This window comes from Pithys albifrons, chromosome Z (assembly GCF_047495875.1).
Source record: "Pithys albifrons albifrons isolate INPA30051 chromosome Z, PitAlb_v1, whole genome shotgun sequence".
Lineage (NCBI taxonomy): Eukaryota > Metazoa > Chordata > Aves > Passeriformes > Thamnophilidae > Pithys > Pithys albifrons.
Genome location: NC_092497.1, coordinates 65,183,366 through 65,209,702, shown reverse-complemented (window position 1 = coordinate 65,209,702; position 26,337 = coordinate 65,183,366). Strand labels below are relative to the sequence as shown.

The 26,337-nt window shown below is 41.7% G+C and overlaps 1 protein-coding gene across 1 annotated transcript; it reads right to left on the bottom strand.

Moving 5' to 3' along the window:
• Positions 1-84: 84 nt before the first annotated feature.
• RCL1 (RNA terminal phosphate cyclase like 1) lies at positions 85-26,337 on the bottom strand. Its single transcript, XM_071580362.1, has 9 exons — positions 26,194-26,337; positions 23,655-23,726; positions 22,751-22,926; positions 17,781-17,855; positions 16,305-16,429; positions 13,742-13,867; positions 12,009-12,165; positions 7,714-7,817; positions 85-1,678 (listed from the first exon to the last, which is right to left on the bottom strand). The coding sequence occupies exons 1-9, from the start codon at positions 26,327-26,329 to the stop codon at positions 1,528-1,530; spliced, it is 1,122 nt and encodes a 373-aa protein (XP_071436463.1). The 5' UTR covers positions 26,330-26,337; the 3' UTR covers positions 85-1,527.

Genomic DNA, 26,337 nt, shown 5'->3' with positions numbered 1-26,337 from the left:
ATTTAGGGTTTCCTTAACTGCAAAACAAATTTTGCAAAGCTAGTAAATTTTAAGAATGGCTTTGCCCTTTCTCCTCCTCCCACTCTGGTAACTCCCAAAGCTGTTTTTTTGATCTATCAGTTCAAAATAGCCATTTATCCTATCAAGTGCCATCTTACAGGGCTGGGGAAAAGCTTTCAGGCTTTGCTGTTGTTTTGTTTTAAATGGAAATAAAACCTTATTTAGGAATAAAATACTTTATTTTTCAAAAACTTGTTTGACAGATTGCAACAAGAACAAAGTACAGTACAGAAATGACACACGCAGCCCACAATAGTTAACAAAATACTAATCAAATACTTAACTTTTTTGTCAAAGGCCTTTTGGGTCCAATATACATTTTCCGTATTACAGAGGTAATGCCCACTGGACACTGGCATCAGACAAAATTTGTAAGACCATTATAACACAGTCACTAGCATTTGTTCTCTCTGTATACCAGCTCTCAACACAGTTTTATTTTTCTTCCAGACACACTGTATGTAATCTGCAGTCAAATATAAATTTCTTACCTTGTGTCATTTCAGAATTAACTTTTGCCTGGAATCTACCAAAAAGCCTTTCTTACTCAAGTATTTATATCCCAGTGGAAACTTTTTTGCATCTGTCAATCCAAGCAATGCTCATACACAGTAATCCCCACTTTCAAAAGGGAGCAGATGCAAAAAACATGATGGTGTATCTGAATGTAATTTTGTCTCTCAAAATCTACAGCTACTTTTGATACCTCTCACAACTGTGAACTGTGGTGTTTGGCATGCCAAACAAACCCAATAAGAATATATGTAATAAGTCTTAAACTGTCAAGTAGGTTTGTCCTCCCATGCCCATCTTTGCAAATAAGTCAGTATAGGGTGTGATCTCTTCTGTAGTAAGGAAATATAAAAGGCAGATATTTTATTCTGTTTGTGAAACTCCAATTTAGTAAACATAAGCAGAAGTGAAGCATCTGACAAACTCTATACACTGGCAATGTATAAACAAAGAATTACTGTCACTTTTTTACTACAATGCCAATATTATCTCTGCAATTACCCCAAGACTCTAATATTTCTGTTGTGATCATTTGTTTTGCACTGTAAAGCTTGTTTCGGTCAATTTTGTTTTCACTTTCTGCCTAAACCTTTCAGAAAAAGCTAAAAGTGAAATCAGTAGATACACAAAACCAAAGCACCCACCTCATTAAGGTTTGAGGGCACAGTGACATGAGGCACTTGTGTCCCATTCAGTGGAATACAGTGCAAAGAGTCCCAAGCCAGCTGACAATCCAGCCAGCCACTCCACACAGCATAGAATTCTGGCATTGCATTTATAAATAGCACAGGCCTAAATAGCCTGAAGTCAGCTTTATTGTTTACATGCAGCAAGCTTGGGTACCTCCGCACTGGAATCATCATGGGTTTTTCTATGCCAGAATAAGTATAGAGACAGGTAGTTTTTTAGATCTTTGCACCATTTTCTGTCTTTCATGAAGTCTTCAGACGTTTCTTATCTTATAGTTTTACTGAGGTTGGAAAACCCAATGCCAACACATGTCATTAAGACTTTCTCGCCGCCCATGTGCTCTTCCTCAGGGGTCTTTGTTTCAATTTTAAACATGATCTGGAAGAAGCTTCTCAGGTGCCGCAGAAACTCAATTCTGAGAGAGAGAAAGCAACACAGTTTAAGAAACAAAACAGAAGGCTCATCCCAGCAATGAACACAGTGAATGAAACAAGAAAAAACATTGCTTAGTAAAGAAAAAGAAGCCTACAGGCTCGAAACATTGTTCTCACTTGTGCTGTAGACGTGGCTAATGATCCCTACTGAAACCATTGCACGCTTTGTACGGGCAGAGAAAGGAATGCCTGGTAGCGCAGCAAGACAAAGTGGTGAGGGAAGAAGGAAGAAAAACGTAGCCAGGCAAGGTCATTTAGTCATGGTGTTGATCTCCATCAGGGCTATATGAACCTCACACCAACCAGTGGTACTCCTCTCCCTGTTCTAAAGTTTAAAGCAGAAATAAAAGCGAAACAGGGATAGCCAAAAGGTTGGGTACGTACTTTAAGAAGAGAGATCCTAAAGCATGTGTTTGATTTGTGTCATCAACTTGTCTGCTTCTTAGTTAAATGCTTCATTAAAAGCACATTTGGACTCTGAATCCTTCCTGTTTTCTCATTTAAAAAAACCCCAACAAACAAATGAAAAACCAGAACTAATTTTTTTTTCATCACTTTAGAAAGAAAGGCACGAAGAAATTAAACAGACAGAGTGCTCACAAACACACAGTGACTGGAGGACAAATTACAGGAAAAATTATTAAAAAAAAGAACAAAAACATTCCTACTTGCTTCTCCAAAACAGAGAACAATTACACCAAAAGACTACACAGATTCAAAATTTGTAATTGTTCCTGACAGAAATTTGGTCTCTTTAAGTCATGGCCACAAGCAAGTCTGTAGTCTTGAACTAAGTCCTCCAGCAATTGGTAAGTGCTTTTCTTAGTTTAGGTTTACCCTTTAAAGAAAGGAAATGTGGACATCTAGTGCACACATTTGCTTGTCTGCCAGTCTGAAAAGAGCCTCTGCTGTGCATGCTTGAAAGCATAATCACAAGCTAATCACACATACATCATTACAACAAATCAAGAGAAAGTACCCACAAATGGAGACCAGGAGAATAGGACAGTACTCAGTGCAACATCATGAGGCCTCTGAAAGCCTCCTGGCAGCTCCTACTCACACAAGTTGTGAATAAGCACAATGAAAGTTGCAGGAGCAAAAATTGCCTTAACCACTGCAGCTGGGCATGCTGATGCTCTTGTGCTCAGATATATGTATGGGGAGAGGAGAGAAATGGCAGGAGTGAGACAGTAAGAGGCTGCTTGGGATGACAGAAGTTATCTCAGGGGCAGTCTACTGAATATCCCTGCACAGTGAATGTGGGCACATGGCTTCCAAAGCTATGTGCACCTTTCTACTGCACCATCCCAGGATGGTAACTTGACTTAGCACAGAAATCAGCTCTCTCACCTCTCAAATGGATTTAATAGTTGAAAGAAGGAAATGAGAAGTGCCTTTTCTTTCATGCCTCTGCAGCTGCAAGGTTTCTGGTTGCAGCTATAATAAGCAAATGGGCATATGCTGGCACAAATGCTTCAGTAAAGCTGACAGGCAACAAGCTCTGTACTAGCTTTCTCCTTAGCTGGGTCCTCTCCCAGGGCTGTGGCAGTCTGACAAGAAAGCAGCCAAGTGCAAAACTGCAGGAGTGGCATGCTGAACTGCAAGAAAGGCACAGAATAAACTGTACAAATACCAAAGGCAGTGTGGAGCCAGAGACTCAGAGGAAAACTCTAAAAGCTGTGAGCAAACTTTGCAACATCTTGGTTGGATTGGTTAAATCCACCCTTTTCTTTGCACATAGATGGGCAATCATGTATTTCTGTCTCTTCTTCCTTTTGAATAAAGGCAGAGTGAGAAAACACATATCAGACCCCATGTACATCAGAAAGGCTCACTGGAGTGGGAGTGAAGGGGAGGCTGCCTGAGGACATCAGGGGAGAATCTGGAAGCAGCAAAAAGCCACCTCTGTCTTGTAGCAGTAGAAGCACAAGTGGTAAGAGCCCTGGAAATAGGAGAGAAACAGGGGAGAAGGTAGAGGTACATTACAGAAGTGCAGCAGCAAGCAGGTTTGTAAAAGTTCTGAGGTTGATCTGGGACATGTGTGGGCATCTCAAATAATAGTGCAAGGTGCACCAAACACACAGGCATAGACTGGAAGACTGAGGGAGGAGTTGGAAGGTATAAAGAAGGTTTATTTTGCTGAAAATTTAAACTGTATGTTCAGGCAGGAGAACTGAACACTGCAGCTCCAGGGACAGCTACATGAGCCACAATGGAGGTTTTTCTTACAGCCAACACCAAGAAAAAAACGCAGCAAACAAACCAAAATAAAAGTAAGAAAAAAGGAGTTAAAAGTCTGTTTATCTAAGTGCTGTCTTTTCCCCAAAAACTGGTAAGGAACACCAAAAGATACACAGCCACATCATGTGTCAGGACAAAGTAACCAATGCATAGACCAGTGCGAGAGAAGACCTGTTCACCAGCAATGCCTTGTTAGTTCAAATGCCCTAGGACCCACACAGGACTCTGCCTGGCAGTGCCAGCAGTCCCAGCACTGCTCCCCTCAGTCCAACCAGAGGTCATCCTGGGAGCAGATAGACAAAGGAGCTGGAGGTGGGCACCCCTGGGCAGGGGAACAACTGAAAGTATCTGCCAGGTTGGGCAGAGGCACCCTTACCCCTCTTCTTGAAGCCCCTAAACCTTGCAAAGCCAAGGCGCTCAGGCTTTCCTGTTGCTGCCCTTCAGGTACTTCTGGCTCACGCTGATCCACCTGCATGCAGACAAGTCTGTCCTGCCAGACTGACCTCTGTGAATTAGTGGCAGAGCCAGCACGCTGCATTTAATTATAAACTCAGCCTGACAGAGAGGCACTTACTTCTATGAAATTTGGATGATAAAAAAAGGATAATGCAGATGGTTGCTGGCCAAGTGGTCTTCCTGGGACAGGTGTCCCCAGTGCCACTCATGACAGCCTATTCAAGGTGTTGCCTGCACTCTTGATCCCCACCGTTAGCTGGGGCAAAGGATGTCCTCTATGAAAACACACAAAATTCCAAAGCACAGAGAGAGAAATTTCCTCATTCTGATGCCATATTCCAAAGCACCATGTCCCCATGTGGTACTCTCAGCATCCAGCTGAATTGTCACATTCATTCTACAGTATGGTAGATACAGAAGCCAATCTAGCATAACATGGCTTTTAAATAGCTTCAGATTCTGCAGGTCAAAGTGTTAAATGCAAAGATATCACAGCCCTGAGAGAGATAAAAAGGGACAATGATGGTGAACATGATAGTCCTACAACTTACTTCATAAGCTCGTGCATCCAATGGGTTTCTCAGGAACCAAACTTATCAGCCCTTTGTAAACAGCCTTAGCAAGGGCATGGGGGTGCTGCACGCAAAGCTGCATTCTCTCTGCATAGATCCTTACAGAACTGATGAGTCACACTCTCACAGAATCATGGATTTTATCATCTGCTGCTTCAGGATGCATGCTCCTGACCTTTATGCCTGCTGCACACACCTAGCTTTAAAGAAGTGATGACACACCAATTTGAATCAGCCTACCTACAAACCAAACTAGTGCATTTGCTTGATTTTCATAGCACAAAAAAAAATCATGAAAAAATAAAAAAGACTGGACAATGACAAGTGATTGGATTGTTTCATGTGCCTATCTGTGCACTTAAAACACTAATATCTACCTTTGTAAGCTTTTTACATGAATACTTACTTTAGAGGAGATTACTTCACCTCTGTGCAATGTGACACTTTCCTGTCCTCCCCTCAAAATCTGATGAGAACGTTGCTTCAAAGGTATCAGAGGTTGAGAAGAGCAGTTAGGCAATTTCCACCTCTCATGTGATGGCACTACCATTCTTCAGTTATCACAGTACTGTACTTTTCACGTATACAGCACCGGTACCATGATAACCGAAAAAGGACAGTTTATAGTCTTATTATCTGATGCCATTGTCAGATAAACAAACAACCCTTCATTTGACTAAGAAAAACTGCTCAGTCCCTAGGAATAACTCTGATCTAGTCAATCACTTGCAAGTCTGATAAATTAAATTTTTGATACTGGATGCTCTTTCCCTAAGTAGTTTCTGCTAGAACTCAATCTGGCTTAATGTCTTCTTTGCCTCAGTCTTTAACAGGAAGATCATTTATCCTCAGGGCAATTAGAGGAGAGCAGGCTGGGAGCCTAACACCCCCTGTAATCCAGGAGGAAGTTGTCAGTGACCTGCTGTACCACTTGGACACTCACATGTTTATGGGTTCGAATGGGATTCATCCAAGTGTATTAAGGGTGCTGGCAAAAGAGCTCATCAAGACATTCTCCATCATTTATCATCAGTCCTGGCTAACTGGATAAGTCCCAGATGACTGGAGGCTGGCCAATGTAATGCCCATCTGTTCAAGGAGGACTGGGGGAACTACAGTAACATGCCTGAACAGGTACACTCTTTGCTGGGTAAAAAACTGTATGGATGTCCAGGTCCAGAGATGGGGAGTGAACGCTGCCACGTCCGTCTGGCGGTCACCAGTGCTGTTCCCCAGGGCTCAGTACAGGGGTCAGTTCTGTTTAATACCTTCATCAATGAGCTGGATGAGGGGATCAAGTGCTCCCTCAGTCAGTGTGCAGATAATACCAAGTTGAGTGGGAGCACTGGAAGGCTCTGCAGAAGGTTCTGGATCAACAGGCCAAGGCCAACTGGTATGAGGTTCAACAAGGCCAAGTGCTGGGTCCTGGTCTTGGATCACAACAACCACAGGCAGCACTACAGGCTGGGGGCAGAGTGGCTGGAAAGCTGCTTGGAGGAAAATGACCTGGGAATGCTGGTCAACAGCAGGTGAACATGAGTCAGCAGTGTGCCCAGCTGGGCAAGAAGGCTAATGGCATCCTGACTTGTATCAAAAATAGTGTGGCCAGCAGGACCAGCATAGTGTCTGTCACCCTGTATTCAGCACTGGTGAGGCTGCACCTTGAATCCCATGCCTAGTTTTTGGCACCTCACTACAAGAAAGATATTGAGGTCCTAGAGCATGTCCAGAGAAGGGTCACAAAGCTGGTAAAGCATTTAAAGAGTAAGTTGTATGAAAAATGATTGAAGCAGCTGGTGTTGTTTAGCCTGAAGAAAAGGAGGCTCACATAAGACCTTACTGCTCTTGACAACTACCTGAAAGGAGGTTGTAGGCAGGAGATTGGCCTCTTCTCCCAGGCAACTGCCAGCGACAGGATAAGAAGAAACTGCCTCAAGCTGCACCAGGGGAGGTTCAGGCTGGACATCTGCAAGAATTTCTTCTCTGAAAGGGTGGTCAGGCATTAGAACAGACTACCCAGGGAGGTGGTGGAATCCCTATCTCTGGAGGTGTTCAAGAAATGACTGGACACGGCACTTAGTGCTATGGTCTAGTTGATAAAATGGTGTTCAGTCAAAGGCTGGACTTGATCTTGCAGGTCTATACTAACCTTGATGATCCTGTGCTTCTGTAACCTGTGCTCACAACTAGCAATGTAAGAACGTCAGTCTTTTTCTATCCTTTGAACAACTATCAGCTGCAGACAAAGCTTTAATAAAAACTGAGACTGAATGACAAGATAGTCTGCTGCCAAAGAGGGGTAAAACTTTGACGTATGACATAGCTCCATGAATTGAAGTCTTCAGATGTTTCTTAGGGACAATCACAGCTTTACAATTTGGCTAGACAGTTGAAATATGACATTTAATGACACAGTTACAGACAGATCACTAGGAAAACACCGCAGTGTACACTAGGCAACAAAAAGCAAACTGATGTACACATGTAATTCAGGTCAAGAACCATCAATAAACTCCATCTCCGCAATTCTCAGAAACAGGAATAATACAGAACAGTAAGGGAATCATCATCTAACATGTAGAAATAAACTCAAAGTAACTTGCGCCACTTGTCTCATTTGAAGTCAGGTACAAGTTGTTCTATTCAGAACCATAGGCAAAATCTTCCATATATAAAAATAGCTGTGCAATAAAACTAGTGAATTCAAACACAACTGCTAAATTAAACTGAACAAAACAACTTACGTGTATGGGGACAGAGGTCCTAACAGGACTTTGGAAACATCCCGTTGTCCAAGGGTCATAAGGAGCAGAGCAAGGCTCTGATTTGTTGAATCTACACAGCCTCCCTGCAAAAAACCCCAGTTTTAATAATTAATTTCTGTACAAACCAGAAATTTGGATGTGAGGAGAGTAATCAAGGAAAAAGATACACTTAAAAGGCTGAATACCACTCCCAATTTTAAAGGGCCATGAAGATAAAAATCTAGATTTTGTAACAATGACAAACCATTTCCACATGGCAGGGTGGGAAAGGAATGGAACTAAAACCAACCCAGAACAAGGTCACACTAAACATCCTTCCCAATCCACTTAATCTTTTTTAACATCACAGAATGTAAACTCTGAAAAATTTCTTTGAAGTAAATTAAAAAGAGACATTAATCATAGTTCATATGCATTTGAAGATACCATAAATTGCAGCACTTCATGTATTTGCCAATCTGAAACATGTACAAGAAGCAGACGAGAGTTTCATACAACTTGGTCCAACTCTAGTCCATTTACTAGATCATGGCACTTAGTGCCACGTCCAATCTCAGTTTAAAAACCTCCAGGTATGGGGAATCCACCACCTCTCTGGGCAGGCCATATCATTGCCTGATTACTCTCTCTGGAAAGAATTTTTTCTGATCTCCAACTTAAATTTCCCCTGGCAGAGCTTGAGCCCATGACCCCTTGTCCTATTGCTGACTGCCTGGGAGAAGAGACCAACCCCCACCTGGCTAGAACTTCCCTTCAGGTACTTATAGACAGTGATAAGGTCACCTCTGAGCCTCCTCTTCTCCAGGCTAAACAACCCCAGCTCCCTCAGCCTCTCCCCATAGGGCTTGGGCTCCAGTCCCTTCACCAGCCTTGTTGCTCAGTCAGGAGAGGTGTCTGAGGACTGGAAGATAAAGCAAATGTCACTCTGGTCTTCGAAAAGGACAAGGAGGAGGATACAGGAAACTACTGGGTAAAAAAATATTGCAGAGGGCTTCTGTTTTGGTTTTATTTGTTGTTTTGGGTTTTTTTTCCTGGAAGAATGGAGCAGATGGATGCTTCCCACCTTGAAGTAAGGCCATCTTGAAAATTAAGTGAAATCGTTCAATCATTTTAGTTCTCCTGCCCCTCCAAGGTCCCCTAACAACTCTGCCTTTCTTTGTTGAAGAATTCAGCCTTAAACAGGTACTGCATCCTCCCATTTTTCATGATCACAAGCAATATAAAAATTAAATCCTTTTCCAGTTCTTCCAGGCCTTTCCATTCTGCCAATTACTTGCTATATAAAGCTCCCATAAGCAATGCCTTTCAAAGAGTTAAAATCCTCATTGGCCTTCTACAACTAAGCTTCAGGAAGAATTGTGTGTGGATTTGTAATGACAATGCTAGTCAGACACTCCATGCCCCATCTACCAAAGCCACTGCAATTACCACTGTTCTGCTTATTAATAGTCAATTAGCTTTGGCATTTTTCCATCAACAAATGTGCATAAAAAAGCTCCACAACTCCAAGGATCATACCACCTCTTTCATTTCTCTTTGGAGGTTTAGTAAAAAGACCATTTAGCACTTAACATTTCAAGACTAAAATCCTTAGGCTTCCTAGGTGGCAAAGCAAGCACTTTATGAAATGTCCCTGGGACCCTTTAAGCAGTAATGAACTCCTGCAGATTTGTGGGTGACCCATAAAGCTAAAGCCCTTTCACAGAGAATTATCTTAAGTGCTCTCAGGATGCTCTTCTCTGGTCAACCCTCCCTGGCTGCTGTAGCACAGTACCTACATGCAAAAACACAGATGGAGAAACAATCTCATAAAGAGGGAATTCTCCCTTGAGCCCTGTATTCCGTAAGTGGTGCAAAGAGAGTGGGACTTAAAGACTGCCTGTTCAGAGCACCCTATTCTTGCTTTTCCAAATTTTTAGTTTCATTAAACATGTTACCTAAGCAAAGAAATGTAGGGGGGGGGGAGGTATATTCAAACTAAACAAACACTGCACACTTTGCAAAGTGTTTTTATCGCCCCTCTGGGATGAACACTAAATCCAGCTGACCTAAGGAAAAAAAGCCACAAAACAAAACAAATTTTCAAAAACCACTTACTCAAAAAAAGCCTACCCAAAAAAAAAAACCCCAAACCAACCAAAAAGTAAGAGAGAAAGTAAGAAAGTACATATTTTCAAATTTCAGGCTAGCACTGTATGACCATGTGTGCTATACATAAATTCAAGTGCATATTCTGAAAACTATGTAACAAACCCCATCATATTCCCTATGACAAAGAAAATGGAGAATTCACTAAATAAGGGCTGAGCTTATCCACCGGATAAGCAGCACAATAGTCCAAAATGCTAACAAACAAGGATTTTCCACAGTGAGCTGCTGTAGTCGAGGACAAGCAGTCTTGTACACTGCTCAGCTTGTCAGTCACTCTTGGACTCAAGTGGCCCACACATAAAAATCTTCCAGGAGCACCAGCAGTACCGTAGCAGGCCATAGCTAACACCCTCAGCTTCCAAAGGGAATCTGATCTTCAAAGACACTGAAACCTCACAGCCTATTACCTTATCATTCAAATACTTGCCTGATCCTGTTTCCTACTCAAATATTTTTTCTCTTGTCCTGAGACTTTCACTATCCTTTGCAAAACTTGACTCATCACATCACATGCCTGAAGTGCACTGAAGCAGAAAGTTACCTAGTTCAAGCCTTTCCAGCCCTCTTCATTTCAGAAGTTTTCTGACACCTGACTCTGAACACACCACAGTATCTGGACAGATTTCCTGACTAGTTTCAATCTGTAAAGTGCTGGATGGTTTCCAAAGGTAAAAATACTTCTTGCTGCTGATAAAAGTGTATGAAAATTGGATCCTTGATGTCTCCAAACATCTGACTACCTGAGGATGTTTTCCAAAACACTTACACAAAGCAACAAATGTACCAAATTTTAGTCTAGGTTGGGTGGATTTTTTGTTTTAGTTTTGGTTTTGTTTGCATTTTATTTCAGGAAGGAGGAAGGAAATCCCTCAAATAAAAATAGCTACCTGACACTAAATAATTGCAGAAATAGCCAGAAGCTTCAGTCACTAGTTGTGACTACTTTCTCCATACATGATGGACTTTTAAATGCCAGAGGTCTAAACATGACTCAGGAACCCAAGAAGAATATTTATTGGTGGTATTTCTATGCAATAAAAAGTCTGGGCTAGAAAGGGAGAGTCTTCTAGCAAAATGGTGCATATACTTGATAAAGAAAGACAAAATATTAACGGAAGACTGGAACAAATGGCAAGTTGGTAATTCAAACAGATGAAGGGCTTGCAGCAGGGAAAGAAAAAGATAACATGGTCACATATAAACAATCTACTACAGGCATGGATGTAATTTATGAGGCTGAAGGGCACTTTTACGGTTGACTACATGCCCTCATACAGAATCTCAATAATGGCATTTTTAACCCTTTGCAAAGTCCTGCCAGGTTATTACAGTTCAGAGCAACCACTTTTTTTTTTTTAAACAGTGGGTATAATTTGTAGATGACTGCCGCCTAAAGGCCAAATGTGTTTTGTCAATACCAAAAACTAGTTATTTTAATGTCTGTGGAGATGTGAAACAAAAGCAGCAGAGAGGTTCTTTATTAAATCAGAAACTCACTAGTGTGCTATTTGCCAAATCATTTGGAAGGCTGAAAGCTGCTTGTCCACTAAAAGTCTTGCCACAAATGAAAACTATTTTAATAATTAAAAAAATCCACAGTGCTGCAGAAAACTGAGATGCACGCAAGATTCCTATGCAAAAACTGTCCAAGCTGCTTTCCAACATGCCATTCAGCCAATTCCTCACAGAACCAACAGATCTCAGCACATTTGACTTTGTCATCATCACAACAAAGTGGTCAATATTGAGGCCTGGTGCAATTTTTTCCTCTTCTTGTGTGTTCTACTCATAATACTCCATTCCAACTACTAGCTAAGAAGCATTGACTATATTACCCATCCAACTTCTTAGAAAAAGCCTAACCGCCCATGTGAAGGTAACCGAATTCTGTTGCAGGCAGAAAACAACAAAAGAAAAACCACCATTACTATGACTCATCGTAACATCTCTTGAACATTGGAAATAATGGCCCTGCATGTCATTACAATGTTAAAGGAACCATTCAAAACCACTCTTTGTTTGGATCTGAGCCTGTCTGAGGGTGCCCCCAAGCCACCTCTTACTTTAGCAATTTCATCACCTCCTTTCCCTACAGTTATAGACACAAAACATTGGCCACTTACCCTGTAGATCTCCTCAAGCAACAGCTTAGCACAGTTCTGGCCCAGTTCCTCAGGAAGCACAGCTGCTCCCTGGCCCTGAGGGTTTGAGGCTAGCTCAGCACTAAGAACAGTGCCATTGATGGTTTCTGCAGTAAGGCACATGCCAAAACCTGGTGATCTGAAAGAAAGGGAAAAAGTGCGTTTTATTTAAGGGCAAAAATCAATTAATGAGCCATGACCTACTCCCAGCTATCCTCCTCTTCAAGTCACAATTAGCTCCTCCTCTCATAGGGCAATACTGGGAATTTGGACTTGATGACAAATTTCCTGTTTGAAACATTGGATTTGCTATGGAAAAAAAATTAACAGCAGTATCTAAAAGTCAAATTAAGTACCACTTCCCATAAACCCCTCTATTATGCTGGCTATTCCTGGGACAAACCCTGTAAAAAGGAAAAAATAAAAGAAAAGAAAAAGCCATCCAAACTTCAGAAATGCTATTTTTTTAACAAAGGAGGGTATCTTTCACATTTATTTAATTCATGTTTGATGAGCATTTCAAAGGTATCTGCTGTTTCTTCTCTTAACATTAAAAAACCAAAGCTTGCTATCTTTAGCACTTGAGCTCTGACCATGCAAGCTTCAATATTTAGCAAGATTAGACTAATTATTCAGTATCAGGGATACTACAGTCACACTGAAATCATACTTAAGACAAATGTGATAGCACAGCAGCATCAGAAACCCACATGCAACAGCGAGGTGGAAAGGGATCCAGTTCCTCTTCCCATGTATTATCCCTCTGCATGGGCTACATGCAGTAAACACAATGTTGCTGTTTCAATTCATTTGACTTTTTAATTTTATAGACAGATGAAAAAAATTAGGACCCTAAAAACACACAGCTCTCAGAAAAGTTTCTGCAATTCTGATCACTGTTGACAGTCTGGAGCCACAAAACTTATAAACCTGGGATATTAAATATGATGAATTGGAAAAGAGGAAAAATACTTTCAAATTAGTCAACAATTTCTAGGTTTGTTAACTTTTGAACCTAACAAGTTTTAAGGTAACATCTCGAGGAACAGAAACAGTGAAAGAAAATGTGCATGTCGCATTTAAGCATATAGACAGAAGACAAACAAGTGAGTAATCCAGAACTCTTTCAACCTCAGTTAAGAGTGACAAGAGGATAACAGAGTTGACAGATACCAGTAAAATTGTCTGAATCACATCCATCACTTCTGTGTTCTGCTGGCAAACAAAATCTGTAGAAGTACAGTAAATTAATTTTCCAGTCCTCACTGGTGAAAAGACAGTCCTTTAGCTATTCAGCAGAAGACAACCCATACTGCTCCAACACTTCTTAGCACAGTTTGGTCCCATCCTCAATTTCCATCAGAAGGTGTACAGTCAAGGTTGAATGTTGGTTTCCTCAATGTACCACAGCACCTCTGATCTAAATCTCACTTCAAAGCAATGGTTTTAAAAATTGAGAGAGCTCAAGCTGCCTTTAGTGGCAGTAATGATGTACTGCATTTCTTGTTTAGGAAAACACACTTCTACTCTGTTACATGAGTAAAACAAATGCATCTAGTGAATCATTTCATTTTTACCTTGTGAGAAATATTTATTTCAAGTCAGCAAAATAGAAGATTGTGATCTCAAACTCCACAAAATTACTGATCAAAACACCCTAGCAGATGAACAAATGCAGATTACATATCTGTTCCTTGTGAATAGTGGATACTCACTTTCCAGAGCTGGCCCCCTTCATATGATCTGTGTAGATATAGATGTCTGGGAGGAATTTATTCAGGATGCCCCTTGCAGATTCCACCATTCTGTTTGCCATCTGTGGTGACACTCGGACAGAGTATCTACATTTCTGAGCTAAGAAATTCATTGTGTTCACAAAAGAAATTAAAAGCAGAGGCTGGAAAAACTGGTCAAGAACTTCCAGTGCATTATTTCAGAAAACATGGTTGTGTCCTATACATCTATTCATCAGCACTGGTCCTTGTTACTGTACTTAGAAAAGCATATGCGTGTACATGCTTTCTACAATCTTTTCACTGATATGTCTTGAAGTGAAGTACACAGGACATGCTGAATAACAACCTGTTATGACTAGGAAAACATCTATCTTGAGAATGTCCTTCAACAAATTGAAATTGCTGTTCTATCCTCTTGTGTTTTCTTATGATGGAGGAAGCCCTGTGTGCTCTTGTTATTTGTACACTATTAAAACAGGAATGTTTTAATAGTGAAGTTTCTGTGAATTAGCAGCAAGAAATTCCTCCTCTCTATCAGGGAGAAATTGGGAAGATGAGTAAGAAATTAAAGACAACTGTTTTAACAAAAAAGAAAAACTGTAAAAGGCTATAAGGAAAATACCTTTGCTCTCTTCGACTATTTTGCAGTGCTCTGAGTCTATCAAGTTCACTGAGTCCCTAGTCACTAAGTATCTGAAGGTTTCAAGAAAGAAGAAATTGCCACCTTCCTGCTCACCCCAACTCACCTTCTCAAAGTACACAAAAACTGCCCTTCTGCCCTTGTACTTGAGTGCTGCTTCAGAGAAACTTCTAACAGATCTTCAAATGTACAAAGCACGCTGCGCTCCAGATTCTATTCCAAGTACAACACACTTCTACTCTGTACATTTAACCACCCATCTGCACATACATTCACATAGCAATGCAGAGAAATACACTTTCTAAACTTCCAGATCGCAGGGAGAAATTTCCTTTTCTACAAATTTCTACAGCATCTCTTGTGGAATAGGTAAACCAAGAACTTTCAGATTTTAAGGTCAAAATCACTAGATAATTACCAGAAAACTGATTCTCGGCACAGCTGGTGCACTCAGTATTTTGGATGACTGTGAAAGGTTGCTGCAACACAATCTCACCAGCAGTGAGGAAGCAGATTTGCTCAGATGAATCTTGAAGGGACAAAAATATATACTGAAAAGACCTAAGGACTTATCCTCCCAAGTACTTTGTTTTCTACTGTCTTGAAGGACCACTTAATGACTAAACTAAGATCATCTCTTATTTGGCTTACTAAAAAGCCCAGAAAAACCTACAGGAAAGTGCAAGATCAAAAATCTGTAGTTCACATACATCAATCAAAACAGTCAAAGAGGCCAAGAAGGGTGCTGCACATTAACACCAATTTAGAACAATGACAGTAAAGCCATGATCATTGCTTCCTCCTTCACACACTAATAGACAGAACTACTTACTACAGAGAGGAATGAAGGCATAAGAAAAGTACTTTCTTCATCAAAAGATCACGGCAACCAGCACCAAAAGCACAATGAGCCACCTCCTCTTTGAACTACAGGAAATGCTCTTGCTTGGCAATCCTGCACTCATGCAAATGCCACAATTGGAAAGACATCCTGTTCTCACACACAATTATGATGGTATGCCACAAAGTAAAAGAAGGAACAGGCCGCCAGTCTGCACCTCTGGTAGGAAACTTGACCTCATTCCTGCTTTCCTTTTGATTAATCAAAGCCAGATTATGTTTGGGACTTTCAATCACAAATTAAACTACAAGTTGGTCCTTGCTCAAGAGAGTTTTCTGTAAGGGATTTCTGTGTTCTTCCTACAAAGACAGCAAATTCATAACAAACACCATACAAAAACCACAAGAGAAAAATAAACCCAAAAAGAAACAAACAATCCAGAACAGTAACTACACGTAGAGATCTGTTTGAAAAAGGAAGACGTTCACAACAATATTTTGTGCCCTTATCTTTGTGCAGAAGTAAAACCTCCTCCACTTCCACCTGCAATAGTACTACCAAAGGTGAAGAGCCAATAAGTTCTTTACAAAATACAACAAAAAGTTCAGTGTGTGCAGCAAGGTAAACTGAACTAAGAATTAAGCTCCCATCTAACTTCCGCTAGACTCATTAACAACCAAGATGTCACCTCTTCAGTGCATAACAAAACTATTTTTGTTACTACTGGATTTACACACAAGGTTAAGATTTCTTTTATTGTTACTACATAATGTGATGGAATGCGTTTTAACTTTTTCTTGCTATTGAAAAGATTTTAAATAGTGCTGTTTCGGTTTAAATTTACTCACTCATGTACAGATGTGTTTTGAACAACAACATTCTGAACACAGCAGTTTTGAGACACTGTCCTAAAACCTACTTATAGGACCTCTCTATGTAACTTTACCCTGTGTTACCTGAATACAAGCTCAACAACATGGTGCTCTCCTGCAACTTCACACAAGGAGACTTTTTTTTAAAGTAAAATTATTTAGAAGTACAAAAACAGACAAAAAGGATACGCAGTTCCTCTGATGCGCTTGATTTTGCCTGGGTCTGTAAACTGAATAGGCTGCAAGACCTTTCTCACTGGACAAGCAAACAGTATCTCTCCACCCCCTTTGGGAGGCATTCCTCTCCGGTTGATCTAGACACAATAATGGAAGAAAAAAACAGATTAGTAAAGAGCACAAAGAATGTACCCACACACCCCAAAAATTTCATATAGAATAAAATGTTATGAGTAGGGGCATTATGTGAAAACAGGTAAGAAAGATGTTCTAAAGGCAGAAATAGATTTTGCACAAAACCAAAAGCAAATAGGGATTTCTGTTTTCCTCTACTCTCAAGTACAGTAAGGAATGGCTTCTCAATAGAAAACAAAGCATTATGAACCAAACAAAAAACATCTTCAGCAAAAGAACCTTAGCTTGAGTGGTCTCTAGTAGCAAATGTGCACCTCGCTGCTGAAGGAAGACTAGAAGTGTTTGAGCTCAGTTGGTTAGAGCAGGGTGCTAATAAAACCAAGGTCATGGGTTTGATCTCTTCAGTAAGATTCAGACCTGATGATCCTTGTGGGTCCCTTCCAACTCAGAATATTCTGTAATTCTGTATAAGGGGGACCAGAATGAACTCATTCCCACAAGAAGGTCTGTTCAGCCTGACCCTATCGCATCACCCCAAGGCAACATCCACAGGGATGTAGCTGGGACATGGGCCTGTGAGTGGGTCTGGCCCAGGTGTCCCATGGCTGGACAGGACTATGCTGTGGGGAGGTCAGGACTGGCTGCAGGGTTCCAGGAGCAGAGGCTGACAGTCCGAGGACAATGACATGGTGGCCTGGGCTGTGGGCAGGGGGAGAGGAAGCATGAGGGGTAAGGCTTGGCAGAGCAAGGCACGAGCAGGCCCTAGTAGTGCAGGCAGTGCCTTTACACATTTGGAATGAGTGTTCTCAACTTTGAAAAGCTACAGTTTCTTTCTCCAAAAACTATTTTACATCTAGATTTATTTGGCCTGTGAAGAGTGTAGTCCTTGAGATAAGCTTCTTTCCTGTATTTTCCAAACTGAAAGCAAACCTCCATCACCCAAACACAGATCCAGCTCCCCTGGATTCCCCTGAAGAATGCAAAAAATACGCTTTTATTCCCTGGCCTCGAGCATGGGGCACAAAGACCAAATAGAAACAAAAAGATATTAAGTTAACTGAAAAGCAACAGGAAAACAAAAGATCTCTTAGTGTGCTTTGGAGGCTAAGAGAAGTCACTACTTTCTCCTTACCCTCTGTGCCCACAGCCTTTGCATTTCTCCTACTACAATTACTGTGTGGCTGGTGCGTCACTTAAAACATGTCAAGAACAGGGGGCAATCTTAGACATGCATGTATCCTCAACTAGGTATCTGTTAGAGACAGAAACCAACAGCATGCATATGGCCCCTTGAAGCAGTGCAAAAGTATCACTTGAATATATGCTAGAGAAGAAAGGAACAAACTGTCTTACCTTGATTTCTAGACTTTCACCATCAATTCCAAACTTCTTCAGTAGGGGTAAAGCTGTTGCCTTAAGGACATCAACCTATGGAACACAGAATTTAAAAAGCAGACTCTTTATTGGAAGTTATGTTAGTCCATAATTTAAAAATCACTGCAGTATGAGATGACTAACAAAGACAAGCCTCCTCCATACACGATACTCTATGGGAAGACATGACAATGCAGCACAAAGAGCTTCAGCTACTCCTAGGACTACTACAGTACCTCATGACTAATAAAATTTGCTAGAACAAGTAACTGGCAGGTGGAATTTGCTATTCTGGCTTTCTTCCTCAGCCTGATTTTTACTTCCATTATGGTTCAGCTAAAACAGCTCACTTGTTTCTCTGAACACAGTTATTGAAAAGGTTACATTCTTCTGTCAGGACTAAACCATTCCTTACAGCTGAATAACTTGTTGCAAGAACCTTTGCAATTTTTGCAAATGATTTTTGAAAGCATCATTTCAAGAGAAGGCCCTTGATTTGGCTGTTCTGTCAAGAGCTTCTTTTCTTCTGTTTCTGAGAAACAGAATCTTCCATGTAACTTTTACTGAAGCACTTCAAAGAATCTGAGGTGTATGACAAATCATGAATGATGTGTCTTTGAGCCCTTTGAGCCAGATGCTCAACCAATCCAGGTTTGGACAGAATTACTCTTGTTCTTTCTAACTGCTGACTTAAGACTGCAGTGACTGTCCTTTTCTCTATTCTGAAACTTCAGTAGCATTGCCAGGAAGTGGAAAAAACTATTTATCTATGCAACCCAGCTAGTGAGAGACAATATCTTGCAGTTTTTATGTAGCATAAATGCAAATCCTTTTCCTTTAAAGGAAACTACAATAGTTAAAAACAAAAAGAAAAAAAAAAGGAGGAAAAGTAACTTTTAAAGTCCCTTAGTTAGTGCAAAGCTGAAAAAAATCCATCCAGCAAACCAGACATAGACTCTACACTTCAGCATGTGGCTACTTTGGAAAGGGACAAGCATCAGTTGGGATTCATTAGCACTGCCAAGAATATAATTTAGCCCTGCCATACATACAGCATTATGTTTTGTGGAAAAGGGCCCAGACTGGGAGAAGGGGCATAAGAGAAAAACAGAACTCAGCAGGGAAAACAGAAAAGCTGGGGAAGGGGTAGAAAATTCAGTAGAAGGAACTTCTTGTTTTCTACAGACAACTGATGAATTTTGATTAAGATTGAAGATTATTGCTCCCAAGCCAAAACTTCACATACTATAGTCTCATGTCTCATGTCAGCCTAACAGTCATTTCAACTCGAAGTCCCATGGCATAGCTGTAAGAAAACTCCAATACTTGCAAACACAAACATTAAGAATGGTTATTCTAAACAGGTTACTGCAGCACTATATACTGACCAGAATAAGAGTATGTAGAGAAGGAAAGATTAGCAACTACCACTTGCATGCCACCTCCATCCCTTCAAAAAGGCCGTTTACAAAGTCAGCCCCTGCAGGCACAGTCACTATACAGAGAAACTTGAATCTACCTCAATCCAGTCTCTCAGGGCTGCACCCACAAGCTATCAATGGGTCAGGTCTTACCAGTGATGGCACAGAAAAACAGAATGCCAGCATAGGCTGCCAGTGCATACCTCTTCTCATTAAGTGCGAACAAAGTAGCATTGCTCTCACCCATTTAGGATGTATCACTCAGATCACAATAATATATGATTATATACACAGTAATACATGCAACATTATTAGTAATAATATCACCACAGTTCCATTTGGTACAATTGCATGTTACCCATTATTTCAGTGACCACAGTATTCTTTTGGACCAGTACCAGCTGTGAAAAAGCTCTCCATTGCATGCCATTGAAAGGCTATTAATATATATAAACAAATACTAAGTGTAAACACACACTCTATACTCCAAGAACTCAGCCTCACCTGTGCCTCACTGAACTCAGCTGAAGTCTTTTCTTCTACAAGTTGTCCTTAAGAAACACCCTTCCTCTCACCCTGACCACTTGTACTCTACCCATGGCAGGAGATCTGCCATACTCCCTTCTGACCTCCTGACATGGGGGTCTCTGGCAAAGAGCAACCTTAAACCACAGAGCAATCACATCCCACAAATACTTCTGAGGCTGTGTGAAAGCCAAGACTTCAGTGCTGAGAATGGATTTCAGAAAGTCCTGGAGAACAGGCAACCTGCTCACTGCTCCCATGAGGGAAAAGTCCTGCTCCTCTGGCTGCACACACATTCCTGCTACTTACTTATCCTTGAGGATGTCTCCATGAGTAAAGGCAGGGGTACAGCTGTCCTGCCAGTTAGTTGAACTGGCTAGGGAAGGCTTTGAAAAGTGTCTGCAGTATTAGAGTACACAAGACTCTGTGGTTGAAAGCAGAAGCCACGGAGGGAAGATAGGCTCCTGTTTGCCACTTCTCTGTTCAAGCACAAATGGGATGCTGTGGGATTGCAGATGTGCAAATATGCACGTGTGTATGTACACACATATTTTTACACGTGCATACATAAATTTGTAGATTTATCTGCAGATGGCAGATGTTTAACACACTCATGGACAAGGATACACTCTGCAGAGTTCACCTAGCTCCAAAATAAAGACACATTTACAAAAATTTGTATCCCTTTCACAAATAAAAACAACAAAAATTCTCCAAAGCTGATGAGCGCATGCCTTGCTTATTGTACCTATATAGTGGGTTGACCCTGGTTGAATGCCAGGTGCCCACCAAAGATGCTCTATCACTTCCCTTCCTCAGCTGGACAGGGGAAACAAAATACAAAGAAAAGCTCATGAGTTGAGATAAGGAGAGGGAGAAATCATTCACCACTTACCATAATGGGCAAAACTGACTTGACTCAGGGAAATTAACCGAATTTATTGGCAATCAAATCAGAGTAGGGTAATGAGAATTAAAACCAAATTTTAAAAACACCTTTATTCCACTCCTCACTTCTTCCTGGGCTTAACTTTATTCCTAATTCTCTACCTCCTTTCCTCCAGCAGCACTATGGGATGGGGAATGGCAGTTGCAGTCAGTCCATGACACATTATCTCTGCCACTCCTTCCCTCTGCAGGGGGAGAGCTCCTCACACTCTTTCCCTACAGTAGAGTGGGATCTTTCCCATGGGAGGATGGGAAATTCTGCCATGAACTTCTCCAAAGTGGATCCTTTCCACTAGCTACATTTCTTTATGAACTCCTCCCTTTTTTCACTGACCTTGGTGTCTGCAGGCCTGTTTCTCTTACATACTTTCACCCCTCTCTCTGGCTGCAGGTTATTTTCACAGTTGCCTCTGACTCTCCACTTCCCCCTTAAATCTGTTATCCCAGCAGCGCTACCACCACCATTGGTGGGCTCAGCCATGGCCTGCAGTGGGTCCATCTTGGAGGTGGCTGGCACTGGCTTTGCTGGATGTGGTAGAAGCTTCTGGTAGTTTCTTAGAGAACCCACACCTGTACCGCTCTGCTACCAAAACCTGGCCAGGCAAACCCAATACAACCTAGTAAATTGAGATTGAGAGGTTCTTACATCAAGAGCAGCAGTGAACACACCTTGCCCATTTTGAACTCCCATATTATATTCACTACAGTTCGCCTTTCCACTTTCTCCATGGAAAGTCAGAAAGCATACAGATGGACAGAAAAATTTAAGTGTCCCTTTTAGGACAAGCATAGGTAGTAATTGTTCACTCAGTTAATAAGCATCCTCTGTCTACTGAAAAGTGAAAGCCGAAATTTCCATTTACTTAAGCAGATAAATCAATTAGGGTTCCACTTGAATTTGCACTTTTAGTCTCAACAGCCGGCAGAGCTGTATGCTATAAAAATAACTTGTAAAACTCCCTAAAGTAGTTTATTGCTGTGCACTAGGTTTAATGTTTCCTCAGGCAAGGTAAATAGACATAAACCCAGTTTAAACCAATTTTAGAAATTGGTATTCAGTTATTATCACAGAAAAAATTATAAAGTTGTTACTGTGTTAGTTGTCATTGACAAATACTGTGTAGTTGCTACTATGACATAATGAACTTAAGATGTAACTCTTTAGCATGCATTTTATTTACATTTAGTGTTAGGAACCTCAAGTCAATTATCTTTACCAACCCCCACATGCCTGAGCTTTGGCAAGTGCAAGACCCCTTCAAGCACAAACTAACTGGCTTAAATTCTTGCACCCATTTCAGCTAAAATTGTTTAATCTCAGGCCCAAGCAACTGATAGCTAAAAAGAGATAATTTCCAAAATCAAGACTAGGTTGCCTAGGTAAGTGTCCAAACCTACTTGAAAGCAACATCAACACTGGACTGCTTTTTACCTCCAGATTATCCAGAAAGTTCTACATTGTGATTAAATAGACATTGACAACAAAAAAAAGACTTTTTCTGATTCTTACTACTTACCAGTTATATTAAGTACTTTTAATCAGAATGACTGAAAGATTAGCAAAACATGCGTCCCTTTTTTTTTTTGTACAACCCACTTTGATCATCCTTTCACTCATGTGGATGTCTCACAGAGCCACAGGTGAGAGAATGAGATTTTTAAATGACAAGAAAAGCACAGCTGGAAAGTCTGAAATACTGAGAAGACTCAGAGGCTCATCCAATATCTGCAGTTATACTTCACAGGATTTTTATTCATTTAAACTGGTTATGTTTTCAGATTATGTTTCCTTAATCTACTCAGAGGAAAACAGTCTTCAATCACCATTCAAACAGTAAACAGCGGTGCTGTTCTCCAGAAGCAAAGGCTTATGTCTGGAGGGCTTTAGAAAAAGAAAACAAAGCCAAAAAATTTAAGCAGATGCTTGTTTGATTCAAAGAGTTTGTTGGTAAATGCAGTAACACTGGACACTTTTGGATGTTTTAGACACTCCTTCCTAATATGTTTTTCTGGGGGGTGAGGGGGAATATCCTCCTCTGGTACTTTATTACTTACCGAAGGATCTACTTGATCATTTGTTACTCCCCTCAAGACAATCTTCAATGGATGCTTCATGAAAGGTGCCAAGCAGAGCAGACTTTCCAAATAGTAACCAATACCACGACTGGGGCTGCAATCATGTTCCAGTGAGCCTCCATACAGAAGACCAGGCTGGTAATACAAGGTAGTACCTGGGGAAGATGCCAAGGGAGCAACCCAAATGAGAGCACTGCAAGAACACTGGCCACTACTTCACCATAACCATACTTTGCAACAAGTAAATGAGTCAATACACAGGAGTGTCTGTCTGCCCTGCACATCATTTCTCCTCCTTTCCCCTTCCCCTACAAAACCAAGGATCTCTTAGCCATCTCCAAAACACTGATACAAGCAATAATTGTCCTCCACAGAAGCTACCTCATCAGTCCATCAGGTCATTGGTGCCCTGGCACATCTGGTGGTTATTTGACTGTTTTACTGACCAACCATAATCCTTAGATTCCTTAGGAAAAAAAAAAGGAAGAGGAACTCCAAACCAGCTTCATGCTCTAACCAAAACCTTTTCTAAGCATGAATAAGAAAGCAGAAGTTTGCCTTTGCAGAAGGTAAACCTTGCCTCCCAGAAAAGTCCATTCTGGTTCAAAGGAAGTTTCCCCCATTAGGAATTGCTGCATATCCAAGAAAATACTAATTTTAATTCTTGGGCAATATAGTTTCCTTAACACTCTGCATTATGGTGGAGTGCTGGTCTTTTTGCATGCAATCAATTACTACAAAACACCTCAGCTTGGTTATTTCTGATCTTCTCAGTCAATCTATCTGAACACCTACCTCTGTCAAGACAAAACTTTGATTCTGCTGCAGAAACTGATAGAGCCTGGAAGACCAGAACAGAGGAAACAGAGGAAATAGAGCCTACCTGTTTGGTTTATTTCAATCCTTGAGCCATTGGTCACTTTGTCAATCAGGCGAATAAAACTTGCTTCAAAATCTAAGGAGTAAAACACACAGAGAGTTTTAAAGTTTCCTAAAATTCAACTTGTACTACTTGTACTTTTACCCTTTCCTGCCTTTCACAACAGTAAGGCTTACCCTCACTTTTCAAGTTGTGGTATAATGCTAGCACATGAGAAAAGGCAATTAACTGTAAAAACAGAGATGTCATTTGAGCCTCCATGCCCATAGGCATCTCAAATCAATTGAGATGGTCTCATATGTGGCAGCTGGACTAGTCACATTCCTCTCCCTGGCACACAGCACATGATAAAAGTAGACACTTCTGACCACAGTGGCCTGAGAGATTGCCCTAGTCCAGGATAAAACATTTGACAGTTAACATTTTGCTCAGCACAATGCAAAACATACAAATCATAACACACAGGACTCTCTCTATTGAAGCATGACAAGCTTCCACATTATTCTGTGTAAATGTCTTAGCTGAGCTTCAAAGAAGGGGACAGGACATTCAGATGTGAAGTGTTGCTACTGCATAGCTATTACATAAACAAAATTAGTTATCTGCAGACTTTAAAATTTTCCATTTCCAAAACAGTAATTGACATACTAAGGGCTAGAGAAACCTGTCTTCCCACTGTCTCTTTTCTAGCTTACTGTGTTCACTACAGCATTTCATGTGAAACTAATTTCTCAATTTCTCTTGTTTGTGTAGACTCTTGCTAAAGAAATATGGGAAAGGACAAGCAAATTTAACCCAAACCAAAACCAAAACCCCCTTTCAACCAACCAAAAGCAAAAATGAAACAAAACAAAAAATCCAACCAGAAAAAAGAAGACCACCTCAGGAGGAATACAGTAGTATTCTAGTTCTTAGGTATTCCAACATGGTACAGACTCAATATCAACAAAGATATGTGAACATGTACAGAATTCAAAACCCAGGTAGTTTTAATGGCCAACACCCCCTGCATAATAGTTGGTAGGTTGCAGAACTTCCTCAGCAATAAATCCCTGTGTTATTTCTTAAACAGTAATCAGAATTTTTTCCTATATGTTTCTAGGATACAATAGCAGAAATTACCTTTTGTCAATATTTGCATAACAAGACTGATGTTCCACTCACACAATACTGGTTTTGCCCTCTGTTTTGACAATTTCTAAACTTTCTGACAGTCTATATGTTTATAAAGTTTATGACAGCACTGAGGCCTCTTCCAGTGCAAGAGTGCATCCTTGCAAGCACATGTTTCACTCTTGGATAACACCTCTAGAGGAGTTCTCTTAACAAATGTTCCAGTCGTGAAAAGCAAAAAGAACTGCATGTTGACTCATTAACACGAATCAGAGTTTGTTGTTACTGTTTTTCTGTTAGTCATAGTTTATACTTTAGCTCATAAGTGAAAAAGGCAATTCAAACACCTTTGAAAGAAACATGGCAAACCTATAAACTTCACCACTACATGATGCTAAAAAATGCTTTGGGTCATGGTAAATGTTAAGTCAAATACACAAGAAAGTTTTGACAGTTTCTGAGGAGAATTTCTGGCAATAAAGTGAAGCCTGTCAGGAGGCAGAGTAGCATCTCCACCTGTTCTTGAACTTCACGACTGGGGGTCTTGCCCAAAAAATAACTGAACACCACAACGATGTTTCTTCCTCAGTCTCTATCCTATTTCTTCTTACTTCATTTTATGACAGAATTCACCATGGGATGCCAAAGGTCTTGTACAAGAATGAAAAGGGTACTCCCCAAGAAAGGTTTCCCTCAAAGGAGCCTGCACTTTTGGAAGCTTTCAGAAATGAAAAGCAAATGGATTCCACCTGTTACACCTTTACTGTTTGGACAAACCCTAACAAAAATCACAGCATAACACCTGACACATTAAAACCGCAGCAACGCGGGCTCCACGAACAGAGCGAGCACACGGTACCTGGGCACGCGGCAGAAACGCCGGCCCGAGAGCCAGGGCATTATTCTGCCACTCCCGACTGCGGAGCCGCCGCCACAGGGGCACGAACCAGCGCCGGGGATCACGCACAGCCAGGGAGCCGGTCAGACCCGCGCCAGGCGCGGTCCCCGCCCCGTCCCACCGGGGCGGCTCGGCACGAACCCCCGCGGGTACGCCTGACCTCGTGGGCAGGCTGGGCCGGTGGCACGGCGCTGTCACAGACCCATGGGTGGGTGACTGCCTCCCTGTTCCGGTCTCCCCTGCCGCCCTGCGCCGCTCCCACGCCTCCCGCTCCTCCTCCCAAAGCCCTGCTCTCCACGTGTGACAGCTCCACCCGAGAACGCGCCGGCCACCGCCGCCCGCTCCGGGAGCGCACAGCGCCCAGGGCAGACAGACACCACCCACGGGGCGACACCGGCACACAGCCGGGTCCCACCGTGCTCGGCGCGGGGCTGACCCTGCTCGGCAGCAGGTTGGAGGCATAGCCGGCGCCGGAGGTCCGCTACCGCCCGCCACGGCTCCTCCCCCGCGGCCGCGGGAGCCGCCGCTCACCGCGCAGCCCAGGGTCCTCCTCCTTGGCGCGGATCTTGCGGATCTTCAGCGGGCGGCCGCTGAGCGTGGCCAGCACCAGGCGCTGCCGCAGGAAGTTGCAGCCCGTGTAGCCGAGACTCTGCGCCTCGCCCGCCATCCCGGCCA